The sequence below is a fragment of the Capra hircus genome, chromosome 22 (assembly GCF_001704415.2).
Source record: "Capra hircus breed San Clemente chromosome 22, ASM170441v1, whole genome shotgun sequence".
In the NCBI taxonomy this organism is placed as follows: Eukaryota; Metazoa; Chordata; class Mammalia; order Artiodactyla; family Bovidae; genus Capra; species Capra hircus.
Window position 1 is genome coordinate 50,145,250 of NC_030829.1, and position 20,196 is coordinate 50,165,445.

A 20,196-nucleotide genomic window follows, 5' to 3' on the forward strand; every position below is an offset into this window, starting at 1 on the left:
TGGGACACCCACACATACCCAATAGGAGCCGGATCTCGGCCCCCAGGCTGGTGGGTGAGCTGGCTGAGCCACACGAAGAGCCGAAACGAGTCACCCGTGTACTTACTGTCTGCATTGCTGGCCCCAGAGAGGTGCCTTTCACCTCTTTTACAGAGAAAGTGAGGTTTTGAAGACTAAGGCCCCTGACCTGGTTACCCCAGTCAAGCTGTGCAGCAGGGATGTGGATCTTGGGTCTGTCAGACTCTGTAATCCAAGGCCCTGGCCTTTTGGGGCATCATCTGGGCCGGTGATCCAGCCCCCCCAGAATCTGCCTGGATGTGCCCCTCCAGGCCAAGGTGGAGTCTGGGCAGCCCCTTCTGCCTTGGCCCAGCTCACGTCTCCTAAAAACACACTCGAGCCTCAGGAGGCCCTGCCCACCAAGCCTGCCAGGTTGTCCAAGGTAGGGCCTGGAGCCTGCCCACCACAGGCAGCCTTCCTGGCTCAGGGTCTCAGGCATCAGCCAGCCTTGAGGAGGACAGCATCCTGTCCCGCAGGGTCATGAGGCTGGCGAGGTAACCCCCGCCATCACGCCTCCACCAGGGCAGACCGAGCGCCCTCATCCCACCCTCCCCAGGTGCCCGGAGCAGCACCCAGGCTGACTCAGGCTCCAGTGAGGACGAGGCAGCCAGCGAGGCCCGCAGCACTACCAGCGAGTGTGCCAGCCAGCTGAGCGCCGCCGCCGAGGAAGGCCTGGGTGAGAGAGGATGGGGTGCAGCGGGGACCCCATGGGGCGCCGGGGGTAGGGCCGGAAGGGGCATGACGAGCTGGCCTTGCAGGGGGGGAAGCCGTGGAAGAGCAGGGTCAGCAGGAGGACCTTGAGGAGAAGGTGAAGGAATATGTGGACTGCCTCACAGACAAGAGGTACCCCAACCTCCAGCCAGCCCCGGCCCGTGCCCCTGCTCAGCCCGTGCCGGGTGCCAGGGCTGGCTGGCCCCCAAAACCCCTTCTCTGTCCCCCAGTGCCAAGACCCGGCAGGGCGCTCTCGAGAGCCTGCGCCTGGCCCTCGCAGCCCGTCTGCTCCCCGACTTCTTGCTGGAGCGCCGCCTCACCCTGGCCGACGCCTTGGAAAAGTGCCTCAAGAAAGGTTGGGCCCTGAGGTGCAGGGGGGGCGGCCCTGAACCGGCTGGGTGCTGGTCCTCGCTGCCTGGACTGACCGCAGGCCTTCCCGCAGGCAAGGGCGAGGAGCAGGCCCTGGCCGCGGCCGTGCTGGGCCTGCTGTGCGTGCAGCTGGGCCCTGGCCCCAAGGGCGAGGAATTCTTCCGCAGCCTGCAGCCACTGCTTGTCTCTCTGCTCAGCGACAGCGCAGCCAGCCCTGCCGCCCGGCTCCACGTGAGTGTCCTCGGTCCGGGCCAGCCCTCCTTCACCTCATCCCCTTCTGCCTGCAGGCTCCCCCCCTACTCTGAGGGTGAGCCCCGGCCGTGGCGGGGAGCCTGGGCCTGCCTCTGACCATGACCAGGCTTTACCCTCCTCCCAACAGTGCGCGTCTGCTCTTGGCTTGGGCTGCTACGTGGCTGCCGCGGACATTGAGGTGAGTGACCCAGAGGGCCCAGCGGGAGAGCCCCCCCCAGGCTCCGGTTCTGCCCCTGAGACCCTCCCCTGCCTCCTTGTGCGCCTGCCCCTCCCCCCAGGACCTGGTCTCCTGTCTCACCTGCTTGGAAGGTGTTTTCAGCCGGTCCTGCAGCGGGCGGGACTCCAGCCTGGTGGTCCCTGCCAGCCTGCAGGGCCTGCTCTGCGCTGCCCTGCAGGCCTGGGCGCTGCTCCTCACCATCTGCCCCAGCACGCACATCGGCCCCATCCTGGACAGGTAGGGGCGCTGCGCCCCCGCCCCGGGAGCGGGAGGGCCAGGGCAAAGAGGCCCCGCGACCCGCACACATGGCTCAGCCTGCCCCTTCCCCAGGCAGCTGCCCCGGCTGCCCCATCTCTTGTCCAGTGAGAGTGTGAACCTGCGGATGGCTGCCGGCGAGACCATCGCCTTGCTCTTTGAGCTCGCCCGGGACCTTGAGGTGTGAGCGCCCGGGGCGTACTTGGGAGGGTGCCTGCCGATGCCTCCTGCCCGTCTGGGGCGGGGTGCAGGGGCTGCCCCAGAGAGCAAGGCAGCCTGAGCTCACTACAGAGGGGACGCGGCCCCCACACACTCAGATGCTGGGTGCTCTGAGGGGCCCCCTGGCTGGGGTGTCTGGCACAGGCACGGACCAAGGAAGAGGGATCAGGGGTCAGGCAGAGGAGAACACGGCTCCCTTGGGGAAAGGCAAGGTTGGGGCGACCCCACTGGGCTCCTGGCCAGCAGCGCTCAGGCCCAGCCCCCGTGTCCTCCCCGGCTCCGCTGCAGGAGGACTTTGCTTACGAGGACACTGAGGCCCTCTGCGGCGAGCTGCGCACTCTGGCCACCGACAGCAACAAGTACCGGGCCAAGGCCGACCGCCGGCGCCAGCGTTCCACCTTCCGGGCGGTGCTGCACTTCGTCGAGGTGCGTACGCAGAGGGGCGCGGCCCCGCGCGGGTGCAACCCCCTGACCCCCGGGCACAGCCGCCGAGCCCAGTCCTGGCCCCTCTCACCTGCAGGGCGGCGAGTGTGAGGAGGAGACCATCCGCTTCGGCCTCGAGGTGCTCTACGTGGACAGCTGGGCTCGGCGCCGGGTCTACGCCGCCTTCAAGGAGGCGCTGGGTTCCGGGATGCACCACCACCTCCAGGTGGGCGGGCAGAGGGGGAGGGGGCACCCTCGGAGTGGTGCCATGTGGACCCGAGCTCATGGCCTTCTCGGCCCCCAGAACAACGAGCTGCTCCGGGACATCTTCGGCCTGGGTCCGGTGCTGGTGCTGGATGCCGCCGCCCTGAAGGCCTGCAAGATCTCCCGTTTCGAGAAGGTTCGCCCCCTTTCTCTCCCCCTCTACTGCTTTGGCCTGGCAGGAGGGGCTGGAGGAGGGGCCGGGGTCACCGCCGCCCCGCTCACGCAGCCCTCACTCTCCGCCCCCCCCAGCACCTGTACAACGCGGCGGCCTTCAGAGCCAGGACCAAGGCGCGCAGCCGCGTACGGGACAAGCGGGCGGACGTCCTGTGAGCAGGCAGTCCGCGTCCTCGCCTGTGTTTTTAACAGAAGACCGTGCAACACCTGGTCCCTGCCAGGACTTGTCGCTTTTATTTTTCTAATGACAAAACCAAAGAGAGATACGGGGCTGGGCTGGCTGGAGGTCACTTCGGACCCCCCGGACGCAGCCTCTTCCCTGTCTCAGGGCCACGGGGCAGGTAGAAGGCCGTGCCTTCCTCAGGCCTTGTGCCCCTGGGATGAGTCACTTCCTGTGTGTGTGGGGGGGGTTGTCTAGACAAATGCCACTGCGCCACAGTGGGGGGGTGATGCAGCCTGGAGTGGATTCTTGTGCTGGTTTTTAAAGATGATTAGAGAGAATTAAACAGAACGCGCAGCCTTCCGCGGCTCTGGCTGTTTCCTCTGCCCTCCCTCCCACCCACCCACCCAGGTTTGGGCGCCGCTGGGCCTCCCCGTCTCCATCTGCTTGCCTGTGCCCTCCAGAAGTCTCCCCACCATGGCCCTCCTCCCCACTCCTCGGAGCCCAGCCTGCCCTGCCCTGGCAGAGTTTGGGTGACTGGCTCTTTTTAGGCTTCTGGCCCCACCATCTGGAGGAGGCCAGTGGGTGCTGCCAGGCACCAAGAGGAGCCAGGAGGCTGGTGGCTTCCTCTGACCTTGGGCCACACCAGGCAGAGCCTCGACCCCAGAAGGCCTGGCCTGGCCTGAGAAGGCAAAAGAGGCAGGCAGCTGTGGGGTCAGATCAGGTCTCATGCCAAAACCGCAACCAGGAAATCGTGAAGAGCAGCAGTGGGAGAGGAGAAAGCTGCCAACGGCCACTTTATTCCCCGGCACATACCCCCAGGCCCCGGGTCCCAGCGGCATCTCAGCTGGGCGCTCGGGCCTCGCTGGAGTTGAGCCTCCGCAGCTGGCTGAGGCTGGCTAGCCGGAGTTTGAGCAGCACCTCCTCCTGGGTTCGCAGCGTGTGCGCCAGCACGCGGAGGGACTCGCTCTGCAGCACTGCGGCGCGAGCAGATTATCAGACCGCACGCCACCCCCGGCAACACCCTGCCCTCCCTGCCCCACACTGCCGCGGTCTCCACCTCCCGCTGGCTCCCGGCGCCCTCCCTACCACTCAGGTAGACGGCCAGCACGGCCAGCGCCAGGCAGGTGAGCACCAGCAGCGCCAGCAGCAGCAGGAAGGCCCCGCGGCTGTGCACTGGGCCGCAGTCGGCCTGGGCGCACAGTGAGGGCGGCAGGACGCCCAGCAGCTCGCCCCACGGCTGCCCCTCCTCGGCCAGGTAGGGGCACAGCGGATCTGCAGGGCAAACGGGGCATCAGGAGGGCAGGCAGGGGCGCCCGTGTTCCTCCCCGCTCCCTGCGCCCAGACCAGCGGTCCCACCCCCCTGCCCCCTCTCACCACCGTTGTGTAGGTCGCTGATGGACTCCACTCGGTGGAGGCGCACCTCCTGCGCGTGGTTGGGAGCCAGTGGCGGCCGGCTTCTCATCAGTTCCGCAGTGTCTGCAGGGTCAGCATGGGGCTGGTTGAGCCAGCGGGTCAGGGCCCCCCCACCGCCCCCTTCCAGAGGGCGTCCGGTGGCAGCAGGGGTAGGAGGGGCCTTCGGACTCCTAATCACATAAAACCAACTCAAGAATGACCTGTGATTTGCAGCCAAGCCGACCGAGAACCACGTGGGCCTGTTTCAGCCACAGGAGCAGCAAAGGCAGTTGACTTAGCTTTGTTTCCTCCCAGGCAGCGCAGGGACTTCGAGGCATTCCTCTGCCTGCTCATTGCAGAGCATTGGAGGAATAAACCCACGGCCCATGGCACTCACTGCTGCAGCCTCTGCGGTCAAGCTTTCCCCACACACCCTGTGCCCGGCACCTTGTTCCTGCCCCAACAGAAGCAGCCAGCGTGGTGCCCTTCCCTCGTGGCCTCTGCTCTGCCTCCTCCAACCTGTTCAGCCTGATGCTGCTCGATTCTGAGGACTCTCTTCTCACTCAGTATCAAAAGTCGCCCTTGTTATCCGACTGCTGCCCTTGCCTGTGAGGTCTCCCCTTCCAGGCTGCCTGAATTCAATAACTCCTAGAAAAGGATGCATACAAAGGTTTCCCCCCAATTTCCCTGTAGTTACTAAGGATGGATTCCCAGAAATAGAATTAGCTATCATCAGGTTATCCCTGGGGATAGTTAGCCAGAGCCCCTAAAAGAGTATGACATCGCCACCATTAGGCATCTCCACTGAAAAAAAAATTTTATATATGTAAGTGTTCACATACATATTTGCTAAGTTCGGACATGGTGGTTCTTCCCCCCTCATTCTCTTTAAATTTTGGCCCCCTGAGATCTCCAGGACTTCCCTGGTGGCGCAGTGGATAAGAGTCCACCTGCCAGGGCAGGAAACATGGCTTCAATCCCTGGTCCAGGAAGACTTGACGTGCTGCAGGGCAACTAAGCCACAACTACCGAGCCCACGTCCTGCAAGTACTGAAGCCCAAGTGCCCAGAGCCTGTGCTCCTCGACAAGGGAAGTTGCTGCAGTGAGAAGCCCACGCACTACAGAGTAGCCCCCGCTCACCGCGACTAGAGAAGTCGGCCAAAAAATAAATAAGTGAATATAAAAACCCTCTAGGAGCCTAGCTGGAAGCTAGATAACACATTTGGGAGCACACCTCCAGGTGGAGCCAGGGGTGATGGGACTCTCTGGGTCTCTGACTTTTAGAATACTACCTCGACTTTCACATCTGCTTCAAACTGGCCTTTGACATGCTCAGAATATGTAGAGCAAAAACTGACGCCGTCTGGGTGGTGGTGGGTTGGGGTCATATTGAATGCCTTCTGTGCACTTGGCTGTGCTTTTTCCACACTAAAAGTTGAAGTTAGATTGTTTGTGACCATGAAAAACACACAGTAAATGTCATCCTTAAGACCTCAAAAGGAAGGGCAGTCCCACATCCAGGGCCAGGCCCCTCCCATTCAGTGTAAAATGCTGAAACTGTGGGTGGGGCGGGGGAGTTGACCAGCTGGTCCACGTGCTGGCCAGCATCATATGGGAAGCTGCCTGGGTCCCTATGCTCCCCTCTGAGCCTCCATACCTCCTGCCTGAAGTGGGACAATTAGGAGACTGGCCACCAAAGTCTATAACTAGAAGTCAGTCTGGCCAGGCCAAGGGACCCCAACCTTTAGCCAGTTGGGGCCACACAGGCCCACATGGAGGCCAGAAGCCAATGGCTCCCAGTCCCTGGGCCAGGTGCCCAAATGCTTCCCAAGACCACCGCCGCGCCCAATCCTGTGTCCTCCCTGAAAGCAGACCTTCCCTGACCAGCCTGCCTATCCACACCCACTTGGGCCTAGAGGTGACCCTGCCCCAGCTGGGGAGCTGCCCCTAATTCCTCCCGCTATCCTTCGCAGCGGGGACAGGTATGAGGTGAGGAGACGTTCCCGGCAGGGAAGGCCCTTCCTCCACGTGTAGGGGATACGGGGCCTGATGACGCGTCAGGAAGTGAGGTCAGTGGGCCCGGAGCCAGGTTTCTCCACGGTCCACAGGGTCACAGTACTGGGGCCTCACCCGTTCCCCGCCCAGCGATCATCTCCTACCTTCCTGGGTCTCCTCTGACATGGCAGGTGGGGGGCCGATGAGGGTGCCCAGCGCCAGGACCAGATAGAGGCAGCGGTGGCTCCGCTGAGAGCCTGGCGAAGGCCTGGCCACCTCCCAACATCGGCTGAAAATAGATGTGAGCTCAGCACATGGGGCTATATTTAGAGGGGCATCTCCCAGCCATGGGAAGGAGCGGAGTGACCTACATGGCCAGGCTAGACTGCCCACCTGGTGATGGAGCCCAGGCAAAGCACCCCTCCAGCAGCGCACACCCCTGGGAGCCCTGCCATTCCCGTCTGCAGGGCCCTGATGTCCGTCCAGACAGACCTCAGCCTCAGCTCCAGCGATGGCCTTCCACATCTCCACCCTCCGCCTCTGAAGGCCTCTTCTCCTGGCAGATGTGGGACAAGCCCCCACCGCGGTGCGATCTGCTGGCATCACAGGGCTGATGGACTACTGGAGCCCAGTGCCCTGAGGACTCCGAGAGGCCCCCTAAGGGGATAGAGACACCCTCCAAATACAAGTACCCCTGCTGGTCGGTCGAAGGTCATTACTTCATTTACAGTTACTAAGTTTACAGCTTTGGGTATAGGAGTGCCCCCTTTCACACCTCAGTTTTCTCATCTGTAAAACAGGAGTAATGACGGTTTCCACCTGGCACAGTGCACACAAGAACGGAAAACACCACGTCCGAAGCACTCAGCCCAATGCAAAGTTTTGATCTTCCTCTCTCCACAAGGGCATCCAGATCACACAAGATCATGAGAGGATGCCCATCACCTCTGGCCCTTAAGGAGAGCGAGTGCTCCAGCTTGCAACCCTCCCTTGTGGACCCCTGTGCTCCTCCTTCCCAAGTAAGACAAAGCCAGGCAGTAGGCTCTACTTTCTAAACATCCCAACCCCCATCACTCCGCTCTGTCACACTGCCCTCCTTGATACTCCTCAATCGAGCTTGTTCCCACGTCAGGACTTTGGCGCGAGCTGTTCCCCACGTGGAGTGCTCTTCCTTAGATATCCTCATTGACTGGCTCCTTCTCGTGTAGCTCAAGTATCACCCCCCTGAGTGAGGCTTTCTGCTCACGTATTTTTCCACATTTTCCCAATTTTATTTTTTCCATAGCATTTAGCCCAGGAATTGTATCATTCAGAATATATAGCTGACAGCTGAATAACTGGAGGTACAGACTCCAAGGCTGTGCACTGGAAAATCCATGTATAAGTGTACAGTCCACCCACCCTCCACCCCCGGGGCCCTGGTCTGAATCTGCAAATTCCACAAACTGGGGATCCTATCATACTGTTTATTGGCGGGGGGGGGGGGGGGGACCCACATCTAAATGGATTCCATACAGTTCAAACTGGTGCTGTTCAAAGGCCAAATGTACTCTGCGTGTCAATATCTGCTCAGGCCCTACAGAGTCCATGTGGTCATGCGGACCCACCTTTAATCTGCACCACAGTCTGCTTAAAAGAAACAGATGTGGACACTTCTAGGAAGCGGTCCCAGGCCACACGGCAAGAACAAGTGAGAACAAACCTCTTCTAAAGCAACAGAACACAAAGAAACAATAAAGGCCTAAAAATAAGCTGCAGGCATGCTCACTTGGGGAAGACTGTGAATAAGACACAAAAGATACAAAACTTACAAAAAAGACACACAAAGACAAAAGAGATACACAAAGATACCAAAAACTCTACTGTCATGTCTGAGGTGTGGGAGAAAAGCAGGGCACCACTCACGATCACGTGCCCACCACAAGAGTGTGGGCAGACCAGTACCACCTAGACCATGAGGCTGGCCCTATGTTCACCCCACTTAAAGGGCCAGCTCACAAGGACCACCACACCGTCCCCAGGGAGGACAAGAGGAGGGACAGACTATTTCTCAGCCAAAAACACCACCACTGAGATTATGAAGCGATGTCACTGGCAGCCACAAGGATGGACCTGAACAGGTAATAAACGGAGGGAAGCAAGCTAGACAGCGGGAGACAATAGCATAGGATATCCTTTCTAAAGCAAAGGAAAAAAGATGCAAAGGAAGAAACTTAACGATCCATAAGAGACACTTAGAATTGGAAGACACAAAAAGGGTTCCAAAAGAAGAAAAAGCACTGAGGATGAATTCCACAGGAGGTTTGGACAAAAACAGACAGAAATGCGGGTCTGTAAAAAATAATCCACAGGATTATCTCCATGCTGCCTCCAACCACACATAGAACTCTGGACCTAAACCCTATACACAGAAATCTCTATCTGTAATGAATGACCCAAAGAATTTCCTTCTTCCTTCCTTGTTCATGTATGAAGAAAACTGTATCTGAGACAGAAGAACCACAGGGACGTGATGGGGACCACGTTCCTCTATCTTCTGCAATAAGCTCTATGGGAGTGGCAGTCAGAATAGATACACTCCACATATGCCTAATACCTGAAACAGTCGGCTGAACACTGATGACAACACAGCTTGCTAAAGGACTGTACTCCAAGAGACTACTGACGTGACATTCCAGAAAGGGAGGAGGAGCAATGAGCACTCTTTCCCCTCAAAGCCTCTGAGCTTGGAGCGAGATCGCATCCCTGCAGCCTGATCAGACACTGGACCCATGTCTTCCCTGGGGTAAGGTCGACACAGCCAGGTAGGGTGTCCTGCACTCCATCTGAAACCTCTCTGCTTGTCTCTGCCTGGGACTACAGTCCCGAGGAAGACCAAGGCATCCAGGGCCTTTGGGTTCCATCGGCAGAAGAGTCCACCCAGCTTCCACGTCTCCTGCTGCTGGGGTTCCCGCCGCAAACCTTCCTGGGCTTCTAAGTGAAAGTGAAAGCCGCTCAGTGTCGGACTCTGTGACCCCATGGACTATACAGTCCATGGAATTCTCCAGGCCACAATACTGGAGTGGGTAGCCTTTCCATTGTGCAGGGGATCTTCCCAACTCAGGGATCAAACCCAGGTCTCCCTCACTGCACATGGATTCTTTACCAGCCGAGCCACAAGGGAAGCCCAAGAATACTGGAGTGGGTAGCCTTTCCATTGTGCAGGGGATCTTCCCGACCCAGGGATCGAACCCATGTCTCCTGCGTTACAGGCGGATTCTTTACCAGCTCAGTTATCAGGGAAGCACCTTCAGAAAGGTTCTGCGGCCTTGGTTTGGACTGGTCCAGAAGGGAGGGGCTGTGAGGCTTTAGAGGAAAGCAGCAGTGAGACAACCCTTCAAGCCGACTTGCCCTGAGGCTGTGTTTGCCTGAGTAACCACAGGTGGGCATGAGAAAGTGCTGTCATCTTGTGGACACTTCCTGTAACTACAACGTGACCACCAGGCCTTACTTGCACCTCGAATTCACAAGGCGGGGGGCCTCTTAGACACAGCTGCCCTCATGAAATGTCCTGGGACAGGTTTTGAAGGGACAAATTCCCAACACAAGAGACTTTCAAGAGGCCAATGAGCACAGGTCACTCAGCCTCGCAACCTTTGAAGAGACAAAAGAAAACTATCCACAAATCTGCACCCTAAGAGAGGACACTCAGCATCCCTAACTATAACAGGCATGCCAATCAAAACGGTGACAAGAACGAAAACCCCCGCACTCGGAATGGACATCCTCATACAGCTGCAGACCATATGTGGGGAAAATACCCGGGTGGAACTGGAATCTCCCGATACAATTTGCAACAATGTATCCTGGCAAGAACCAGTGTAATGGACAGGCATCAAATGCCAGACTAAATCGGTACCAGAGGCTACACCTGAGATCGGTTTGACAGGCTATGCCTGTCACATCTGGGCGTATATGCGGACAAAAGCATTGTTCCAAAAGGTATATGGACCCCATGGATCACTGCAAGAGGACCTACGTAAGCCAAGACACAGAGCAACCAAAATCTTCACCGATCGATTTAAGTTTTCACCAGTTGAGGTACATGTATACGATGGACTAGTATGGAGCAATAAAAGACCGCCATGGGAATTACGAAATGATGCTGCTGTGAGCTACAGCGATGGACCTGGATGGATCACAGGCCAGGGGAAGCTCGCCAGACAGAGGGAGACGACAGCATAGGATATCCTTTCTAAAAAAAAGGAAGAAATATACAACTGAAAGAGAGACTCTTAGAATTGAAACACCCACAAAGGGTTAAAAAAAAAAAAAACCTGAAGTGCTGGGACGAATTCATTAGGAGGTCAGGCCTCAGAGACCCAGAAATCTGCATCTGTAAAAATAATCCACCAGGATTATCTCCTTCCCGCCTCCATCCACACATACACAGAATTCTGGACCTCTGCCCTATATAAAGAAATCAGTAATATCTGTAAGATAATCTACAAGGATATGTGCCTTCCTTCCTGTTTCATAGGAAGAAAACTATCTGAGACAGAAAAACCACAGGGACCTGATGGGGACCACATTCCTCTATCTTCTGCAATAAGGTCTATGGGAGTGGCAGTCAGAATAGATACACTCCACATATGCCTAATACCCGAAACAGTCGGCTGAACACCTATAGCTTGCTAAAGGACTATACTCCAAGAGACTACTGGCGTGTCATTCCAGAAAGGGAGAAAGAGCAATGAGCACTCTTTCCCCTCAAAGCCTCTGAGCTTGGAGCGAGATCGCATCCCTGCAGCCTGATCAGACATTGGACCCATGTCTTCCCTGGGGTAGGGTCAACATAGCCAGGTAGGGTCCCCTGTCCTGAGCCCCATCTGAAACCTCTACTCTGCTCTCCCTGGGACCAGAGCCCTGAGTGTGATCAAGGCATCCAGGGCCTTTGGGGGTCTTGGGCCAAATAGTCACCCGGCCTCCGTTTCTTCTGGTGCTGAGTTTCCCTGCTCAAACCTCCCTCCTGAATGTGAACTTCTAGGGCTTCCCTGGTGGCGCAGAGGTTAAAGCGTCTGCCTGCAGTGTGGGAGACCTGGGTTCAATCCCTGGGTCAGGAAGATCCCCTAGAGAAGAAAATGGCAACCCACTCCAGTATTCTTGCCTGGAGAATCCCATGGATTGAGGAGTTTGGTGGGCTACAGTCCACGGGTTGCAAAGAGTCAGACACGACTGAGCGACTTCACTTTCACTTTCATGCACCTTCAGCAGGGTACTGCAGGCCCTGTTGGATTGTTTCAGAGGTGTGCATGTGTGAATTTAGGGGAAAGAAGTAGTGAGATAGTGCCCTTTGATGTGTACTCAGGCACAATTCTCTTATTCACCGCCCAGCAAGCTGACTTTCCCTATTCATTCCAATCGGAAAGAAGGGGAATGCCAAAGAATGTTCAAACTGCTGCACAACTGCACTCATTTCACTTGCTCACAAGATCATGCTCAAAATCCTCCAAGCCAGGCTTCAACAGTATGTAAACCAAGAACTTCCAGGTGTTTAAGCCGGATTTAGGAAAGGAGAGGAACCAGAGATCAAATTGCCAACATTCTTTGGATGATAGAAAAAGCAAGAGTTCCAGAAAAACATCTACTTCTGCTTCATTGACTATGCTAAACCCTTTGTGTGAATCACAACAAACTGTGGGAAATTCTTAAAGAGAGGGGAATACCAGACCACTTTACCTGCCTCCTGGGAAGCCTGTATGCAGGTCAAGAGGTAGCAGTTAGAACTGGACATGGAACAACAGACTGGTTCCTAATTGGGAAAGGACTATGTCGAGGCTGTATATTGTCACCCTACTTATTTAACTTATATGCAGAGTACATCATGAGAAATGCTGGACTGGAAGAAGCACATGCTGGAATCAAGATTCCAGAAAGAAATATCAATAACCTCAGATATGCAGATGACACCGCCCTTGTGGCAGAAAGCAAAGAGGAACTAAAGAGCCTCTGGATGAAGGTGAAAGGAGAGTGGAAAAGCTGGCTTAAAACTCAACATTCAAAAAACGAAGATCAGGGCATTTGCTCCCATCACTTCACGGCAAATACATGGGGAGACAATGGAAACAGTAAGAGAGTTTATCTTCCTGAGCCCAAATCACTGCGGACGGTGAGTTCAGCCGTGAAATTAAAACATGCTTGCTCCTTGGAAGAAAAACTATGACAAATCTTGCCATTGTGTTAAAAAGAAGAGACATCATTTTGCCAACAAAGTTCTAACTAGTCAAAGCTATGGTTTTTCCAGTATTCATATATGGTTGTGAGAGTTGGACCATAAAGAAGGCTGAACACCAAAGATCTGATCCTTTTGAACTGTGGTGTTGGAGAAGACGCTTGAGAGTCCCTTGGACTGCAAGGAGATCAAACCAATCAATCCTAAAGGAAATCAGCCCTGAATATTCATTGGAAAGACAGATACTGAAGCTCCAATATTCTGGCCACCTGATGCGAAGAGCCAACTCATTGGAAAAGACCCTGGTGCTGGGAAAGATAGAAGGCAGGGGCAGAAAGGGACCACAGAGGTCGAGATGGTTGAGTGGCACCACCAACTCGATGGACATGAGTTTGAGCAAGCTCCAGGAGATGGTGAAGGACAGGGAAGCCTGGCGTGCTGCAGTCCATGGGGTTGTAAAGTGTCCAAAAGGACTGAGAGACTTAACAGCAACAACTGGTCGTCTGAGGTGGGTATGAGACAGTGCTACTGACTTGTGGACATTGCCTATAACTACAGTTTTTGACCACTGCTCCTTACTGGCACCTCTAATTCACAAGGTTAGGAGGGCTTTTAATGACAGCTTCCCTTAGTAAATGTCCTGGAGCAGTTATTGCCAAAATGCATTCCAAAAACAATTGACTTTAAGGAAGCCAATTACAACATGTGTTCTTCTCTCAAAGATTTTAAGGAGGGGAAAAAAACCCCCACAATCTACCACCACAGAAGCAGCAGCTCAGTGCCCCTAATTAGCGTAGCATTGCTAATGAAAACTCACCAGAAAAGTTTCATCTTACTAGTCAGGAATGGCCATCCTCACGCGTCTACAAAGAATGAACACAGGAGAGAACCTGGAGAAAGGGAGCCCTCCACGCTGCCGGTTGGAAGGCCCATTGTCCACAGCCACTGTGAAGGACAGCCTTCACTGCCAGAAAAAAAAAAACTTTCAAGAGATGCTAAGCTTAGGATCTGACATGCCCCCCACCCCGAGTCTACATCCGAAGAAAACCATCATTCAGAAGCATATATATACCCCAAGGTTCAGAACACACTACCTGTAATAACTTAGACCCAGAGCAGTAAAATGTCCCGGGTCACCTTAGAGCTTAAAGGTGTGCACATTTATACAATGGGCACAAAACACCAGCACTGAAATGATGCCCCTGGATCCTCAGTGATGGACCTTGAATGTTTGTACACCAAGTGAAGTCACTCAGAGGAATAAAATAGCATATGATGTCACTTTTAGGCAAAATTTTAAAAGACATACAAAGGAACTAATTTTCAACACAAAGAGAGACTCTGAGGATTCATACGCAAAGTGTTCCAAAGGGAAAAAGTGAAGGGCCAGTGACAAATCAGATCAGGAGTAATATATGTACACACAGAAATCCATATCTGTAGTGGGTAATTCATGAGATTATCTTCCTCCTTCCTTCCTTCCCTGTACACATAACTCTGAATCTCCAATAGACAGTCCGCAAAGGCCTGATGTTCAGCACATGGAGCTGTGCTCAACCTTCTGCCGTAACAGCGATTTCAGAAGAAGCCTCTTACGAACAGATATGCTGTGCTGACAATGTCATAGCTGAATCAGGCAGCTGTACCCTGAAACAAGTACAACATTACAAATCAACTATACTCCAACATACCATCGGCATGAAATGAAAACAAAGAAAAGCAAAGCAATGCCTAGAGTCTCCCCTCCCACCTCCCCATCTCGAGCTGCTATGGCGTCCCTGGAGCCTGAGGAGGCCTGAATTTGTGAAGGGGTCAAGACAGCTAAGTAGGGTGCTCTTAGTCGAGACCCCTCTTAGACCTAGGGTGTCTGGTTTGCTCTAGCCCTAACCAGAGTCCCCAGTGTATCCAGACAATGGTGGCTGGTCCCTGTGGCCTTTAGGACCCTGGTAAAGCAACCTCATCTCCGCGTCTCCTGGTGCTGTGGTCCCGGTTGGGATTGGTCTGGAGGGGAGGGGTTGTGAGGCTTTAGGGGAAAGAGTAGTGAGACACAAACCCCTGGGTGTTTGCTCAGGCACATTCCACTCCAATTCACAGCCCAGCAAGCCAACTTTCCCTAAGGCTGGTTGCCTGAGGAACTACAGGTTGGCATGAGGAAGTGCTGCCGTCTTGTGGACATTTCCTGTAACTACAACTGGATCACTACTGCTTCAAACTCAAACTCACAAGGCCTGGGGGCTGCTGACACCTGCCCTCAGGCAATGTCCTGGGGCGGGTATTGCAGAAACAAATTCCACACACAACCAACTTTCAAGAAGTCAGTTGCCACAGGTCAATTTTCCTTACAGCCTTGAAGGGGGAAAAAAAAAAACCCAACAACCACAGGACAAGATGCGCGGCATCCCTAATTATTAATGTGGGACTGTGCCTGGAGGAAAGGGAATCCCCCTCCACGTAGGAAGGTGGGAATGCATATCGGCAACAGCCACTCCAAATGACAGTCTCCGAATGCCTCAAAAAAACTGTCAAGAGAGCTAAGCCTAGGATCTGATATCTCCACCCCTGGGCTTCTACCCAAAGAAACCATAATTCAAAAAGATACATGTATCCCAACGTCCACTGCAGCACTGCTTACAGTAGCGAAGACAGAACCAGCAAAATAGCCACTGAACAGGTTAAAGATTAAAGACGACGTGATAAATATATGCAATGGACTATTACTCAGCCATGAAAAACCAAATGAAATTATGCCACATGGCTGTACCTTGGAGGATCCCACACTAAGTGACAGAGGAGACAGTCGCATATGATGTCCTTCTTAGGCAAAATGTATAAAGAAATACAAAGAAACTAACTTACAAAACAAAAGGACACTCTCAGAATTCAAACACAAATATGGGGTTACACACACACACACACACACACAGGTGAAGGGCCTGGGATGAATTAGCAGGTCACGATTAACATATACAGAGAAATATGTATCGGTAATAGATAATCCACAAGCTAGATATTCAGCACAGGGAACTTGGCTCGTTCTTCTTGGGTCGTAACTTCTATGGCAAAAGAACCCCCAGCAGAATAGATATCCTGTCTGGGTAGGTAGTAAATGAATCAGGTGGCTGCACCCTGACAAAACAGAACGTTGAAAATCGACTATACTCCAGCATATCGTCTGCATGAAACGAAAATAAAGAAGAGCAATGTCTAGTTCCTTCCTTGCAGCCTCCATGATTTGGGCTGTTTAATCACATCCCTGGGGCCTGAGCAGACTTCGTCAACAGCTGGTGGGTTCGAGACAGCCAGGGAGGGCGCCCTTAATTGAGCCCCGTCTTCAACCTGCAGTGGCTGGGTCCAGGGTCCCCCAGTCCAGGTCGGCTCTCCTGCAGCTAAAGCAACCTTAGTACACCCAAAGGATGGTGGCCCGACCCTCCGGCCTCGAGGACTTTGGTAAAGCCCCCTGCCTCCTCCATGGCTCCTGGTGCTCGGGTCCCCAGCTCAAGCCTCCTTCCTGAAGGCGCAGCCTCCTAGGCACCTCAGCAGCGTGCTGGGTCCCAGGTTGAGATTATTCTGGAGGCAAAGAGTGGGGGGAGCTTTAGGGGGAGAAATAATTAGATACAAGCCCTTGGGTGTTTGCTCAGCCACATTACACTCAAATTCACAGCCCGGGAAGCCAACTTTTCCTAAGGCTCTGGTTGCCCAAGGAACCAGAGGTGGGCGTGAAAAAGTGACATTTCTGTTTACGACAATGTGACAAGTGATGCTCACTGGCACCTCCAATTTACAAGGCTTTGGGAGCGCTTGATGACAGCTGCCCTCAGGAAATGTCCTGGGTGGGTACTGCAGAAATAAAATGCAGAAACCAAATCCAAACACAAGTGACTTTCAAGAACCCAACTGCACCAGCTACATTTTCCTTACAACCTTTAAGGAGAAAAAACAAAACAAAACCACCACAGGACAGGATGGTCAGTAGCCCAATTACAGGAAAGCCAATCAAAATGACGAGAAATCAAATCCCACCTGTGAGAATAGCCATCATCCAAAGCCAACAAACAATAAATACGGGAGGGAGCCTGGAGGAAAGGGGACCTCCCCACACTGTGAGTGGGAATGTACCTCGGCAACAGCCGCTATGAACAACAGTCTCCGAATGCCTGGAAAAAACTTTCAAGAGAGCTAAGCCTGGGATCTGACATTCCCATGCCTGGGCCGATGTCACGCAAGAACCATAATTCAAAAAGACACCATGTACCCCAGTGTTCACTGAAGCACTATTTACAGCAGCCTGGACTCATGGAAAAGGCAATGGCAACCCACTCCAGTGTTCTTGCCTGGAGAATCCCAGGGACGGGGGAGCCTGGTGGGCTGCCGTCAGCGGGGTCGCACAGAGTCGGACACGACTGAAGCGACTTAGCAGCAGCAGACTCAGAATCAGCAAATTGTCCACTGACAGGTTAAAGCTTAATATCAATGCCATATATATATATACACACACACACATATATATTCAGCCGTAGGTACAGAAAGAAATACTGCTATTTGTAACAACACAGATGGGCCAGGAGATGATTACACTACGTCCGACAGAGAAAGACAAATATTGTAAACATTGTGTGATCTTTCTTATAAGTGGAATTTAAAAACTGATAATCACGAACTAACAAAACAGACTCACAGACTTTGGAAAGAAACTGCGTCACAAAGGGGGAAGCTGTGCAGGGAGGTTGTGTTTAACACAGACGCACTTATATACAGTAGATAATCAATGAGGACCTACTGTGTATAGTTACAAGATTCTTACTCTGTCAGAACGTACATGGGAAAAAGAAGGCAGTAAAGACTAGACACAGGGCTCCCCAGGTGCACTTGTGGTAAAGAATCCACCTACCAGTGCGGGAGACACAAGGGACCCGGGTTCTATCCCTGGGTTGGGATTCCCCCTGGAGGAGGAAACCCACTCCAGTATTCTTGCCCGGAAAATTCCATGGACAGAGGAGCCTGGTGGGCTACAGCCCACAGGGTCACAGTGTCAGACACAACTTAGCGCACACACACAAAGGATGCCTGTGTCTGTATAACTGGATCATTTCGCTGGACACCTTGAACACCACTACGTGATCAATCAAGTATATGCCAAAATACAAGTTTAACAGAAAGAAAAGAAATGCCTACTCTATTTTTTTTTCAGGCTTCTGGCACCTTGGCCTGTGTTGCAGCCCTGAAGCCTGAGCAGGCCTGGTCTCCAGGCTGGAAGGTGGTAAAGCTAAGGGGGCGAGGGAGGCTGTGTCATCAGAGAACCTCCCTTGGCCCCGCAGTGCCTGCTCCACTAAGACGACAGTCTCCAGATCCAGTCAGACCCTCCTCTAGCTAAGCCAAGCCTAGCGTACCCTAAGGACGGTGGATTCTGTGAGCTAGAAGATTTTTTTTCCCTGACATTTTTAGTTATTTTTAACAATTTTCTTGGCCACACCACATGGAACGCGAGATCTTAGTTCTCCAACCACGGATGGAACTCGGGCCCCTTGCCCTGGAAGTGTGAGTCTTAACCACTGAACTGCCAGGAAAGTCCCAGGGCTGGACGAGCTTTGTAAATTCACCCGGTTTTCAGGTCTCCCAGTTGGGGGGTTCCCACCTCCAACCTTCTGCCTTAGACTCACCCTACCAAGAGTACCCTCAGCACCCTCACTGTAGCAGGTTTGCAGGGCTCTGGATTTGTCTGGGGTGGAGGAGGATAAGGTGGAAGAAATAAGACAACACAAGCCCTTGGGTGTTGTTTCTGGCACATCCCATTCTAAGTTATAACCCAGGAATGGGACTTTTCCCCTAAGGCTCTGGTTGCCCAAGGAATCAAGAGTTGGGCAGGGAGAAATGCTGCCACCTTGTGGTCATTTCTTATAACAAATTGAAAATTGGTGCTTCTGGGCACTGTTCACTTCCTAGGGCTGGCCACAGGACTGGTAGCTCCATGGGGTAGCTTTCCCTATCAAGAAGCCACACTGAGAAATCTCACCAGACAGCTTAATTCTGTGATAAAAACAACAAGAGCAAGCTTTAACGGGACTTAATCCTCTCTTGTTACTTGGGTTAATGTATTTACCTCTGGATAATCATCTAGTCCTTGATTACCTTCTGACAGAACAAGGCACAATTTGTGGGGTAACACTTCCTGCTGCACCTAAATCAATGCAACAGCAAAGAGAAAAGTTAAACAGACAGCCAAGCAGCAATGGCTTCACAATTTTGGCAGGGGCGCTGTCGCCTTCGCTGTCTGGTCAGCAGTTAGGGAAGCCCTGTCAAAGTTATCCTGGTTCCTTCCCTTCCTAGACCCTTGAGTGAAGCAGTCCCCAACCTTTCTGGCACCAGGCCCTGGCTTCCTGGAAGGTAATTTTTCAATGGGCACGGGGTAGGGGAATGGTTTCAGGTCGACTCGAGCACATTACATTTATTGTGAACTTTTTTTCTATTATTACACCAGCTCCATCTCAGATCGTCAAGGCATTGGATCCTGGAGGTTGGTGACCCCTGCTCTACTGGCTTTTTACTGTTCTCCTTTTAGGCCCTTGTCTGTTTAACTCTTTGGTTAAGTTTGTGTCTTCTAGGTCCCAACAGTTTTCAAGTAAGGCTCAGGATGGCTCAAGGATTTCAACCAATTGCAGCTGAGGGGAACCCAGGTCCCCGAAAGCAGTCAGCGAGGGACTTCTACACCTCTAGGGTAGGCTAGGATCTGTGGTTTCAGAAGAAGAGAACTTCAACCCCTTAACCCTTAAGAAGAAAGGGTGTAGAACCCCCTAGAGGGGAATCAGACATGGGACCCTATGCTGTAATACTTCACCTGGACAAACATCTCCTGGAGTAAGGGACTACAGTGAGATTGTAAGGCAGCGGTCCCCCGACCATTTGGGCAACAGGGATTGGTTTCATGGAAGACAGGTTTTTCCAGGGACCAGATGGGAGGGATGGGGTTGGTTTCAGCTGGTAATGCAACCAATGGTAAGATGCAGAGGAAGAAGCTTTGCTCGCTGGCTTGCCCTCCGCTCACTTCCTGCTGTGCAGTCCGGTTCCTAACAGGCCACAGACCAGTGTGAGTCCTAGGCCTAGAGGTTGGGGAATCCTGCTGTAAGCAACTAAAAGCAACTATATACACCTGCGGTTGGGGCAAATTATAAACAAGATACAAAAAAGACACCCCCTAAAAAAACAGACCAAAAAACCAATTGCCACACCACCACAAGGGGGCGGGCTGACCGCCTAAGCCACCCTACTGCCTGAACCATGGATCTGACCCTACCCTCACCCCATTTAAGGAACCAACTCACCCCTCCTGCCCTCCTTCCCCACCCCCAGCGCAAGCAGGCGCAAGCACCTGTTGCTAGTTGGGCACCTGTGGCTTATTTTCACTCCCTTGTTCTGCAGCATGAGTCCTTGAAGCCTTGCCTGAATATTTCTCATCTGGCCTCTTATCAACTTCTATTGATTAAACAGTCCAAGAACCTG

At 53.5% G+C, this 20,196-nt stretch overlaps 2 protein-coding genes across 3 annotated transcripts in view; one reads left to right on the forward strand and one right to left on the reverse strand.

The window, feature by feature from the left end:
• The window catches only part of IFRD2 (interferon related developmental regulator 2), a 28,509-nt gene extending 25,045 nt beyond the window's left edge, over positions 1–3,464 (forward strand). Inside the window, exons 2-12 of one of the 2 annotated variants that reach the window (XM_018066817.1) lie at positions 614–733; positions 816–900; positions 999–1,123; positions 1,211–1,368; positions 1,517–1,567; positions 1,668–1,843; positions 1,937–2,042; positions 2,369–2,506; positions 2,601–2,729; positions 2,808–2,903; positions 3,017–3,464. In XM_018066817.1, the coding sequence (XP_017922306.1) occupies positions 614–733; positions 816–900; positions 999–1,123; positions 1,211–1,368; positions 1,517–1,567; positions 1,668–1,843; positions 1,937–2,042; positions 2,369–2,506; positions 2,601–2,729; positions 2,808–2,903; positions 3,017–3,097 (1,265 nt within the window). In that variant the 3' untranslated portion in view covers positions 3,098–3,464. The remainder of the gene's footprint in view (positions 1–613; positions 734–815; positions 901–998; positions 1,124–1,210; positions 1,369–1,516; positions 1,568–1,667; positions 1,844–1,936; positions 2,043–2,368; positions 2,507–2,600; positions 2,730–2,807; positions 2,904–3,016) is intronic. The other variant, XM_018066818.1, reaches the window with a different exon arrangement.
• On the reverse strand, positions 3,870–7,089 carry LSMEM2 (leucine rich single-pass membrane protein 2). The gene is made up of 5 exons (XM_018066821.1): positions 6,984–7,089; positions 6,656–6,780; positions 4,479–4,580; positions 4,191–4,376; positions 3,870–4,078 (listed from the first exon to the last, which is right to left on the reverse strand). Exons 2-5 carry the CDS (start codon positions 6,675–6,677, stop codon positions 3,945–3,947), a joined length of 444 nt encoding a protein of 147 aa, XP_017922310.1. The 5' UTR covers positions 6,678–6,780; positions 6,984–7,089; the 3' UTR covers positions 3,870–3,944.

Coding starts and splice junctions, on each gene's coding strand:
- LSMEM2 (XM_018066821.1), bottom strand. CDS start 6,677: ATGTCAGAGGAGACCCAGGAAG. Junction 4,581..6,655: donor GTCAGAGGAGACCCAGGAAG/GTAGGAGATGAT, acceptor CTGACCCTGCAG/ACACTGCGGAACTGATGAGA. Junction 4,079..4,190: donor GCTGGCCGTCTACCTGAGTG/GTAGGGAGGGCG, acceptor CTCGCGCCGCAG/TGCTGCAGAGCGAGTCCCTC.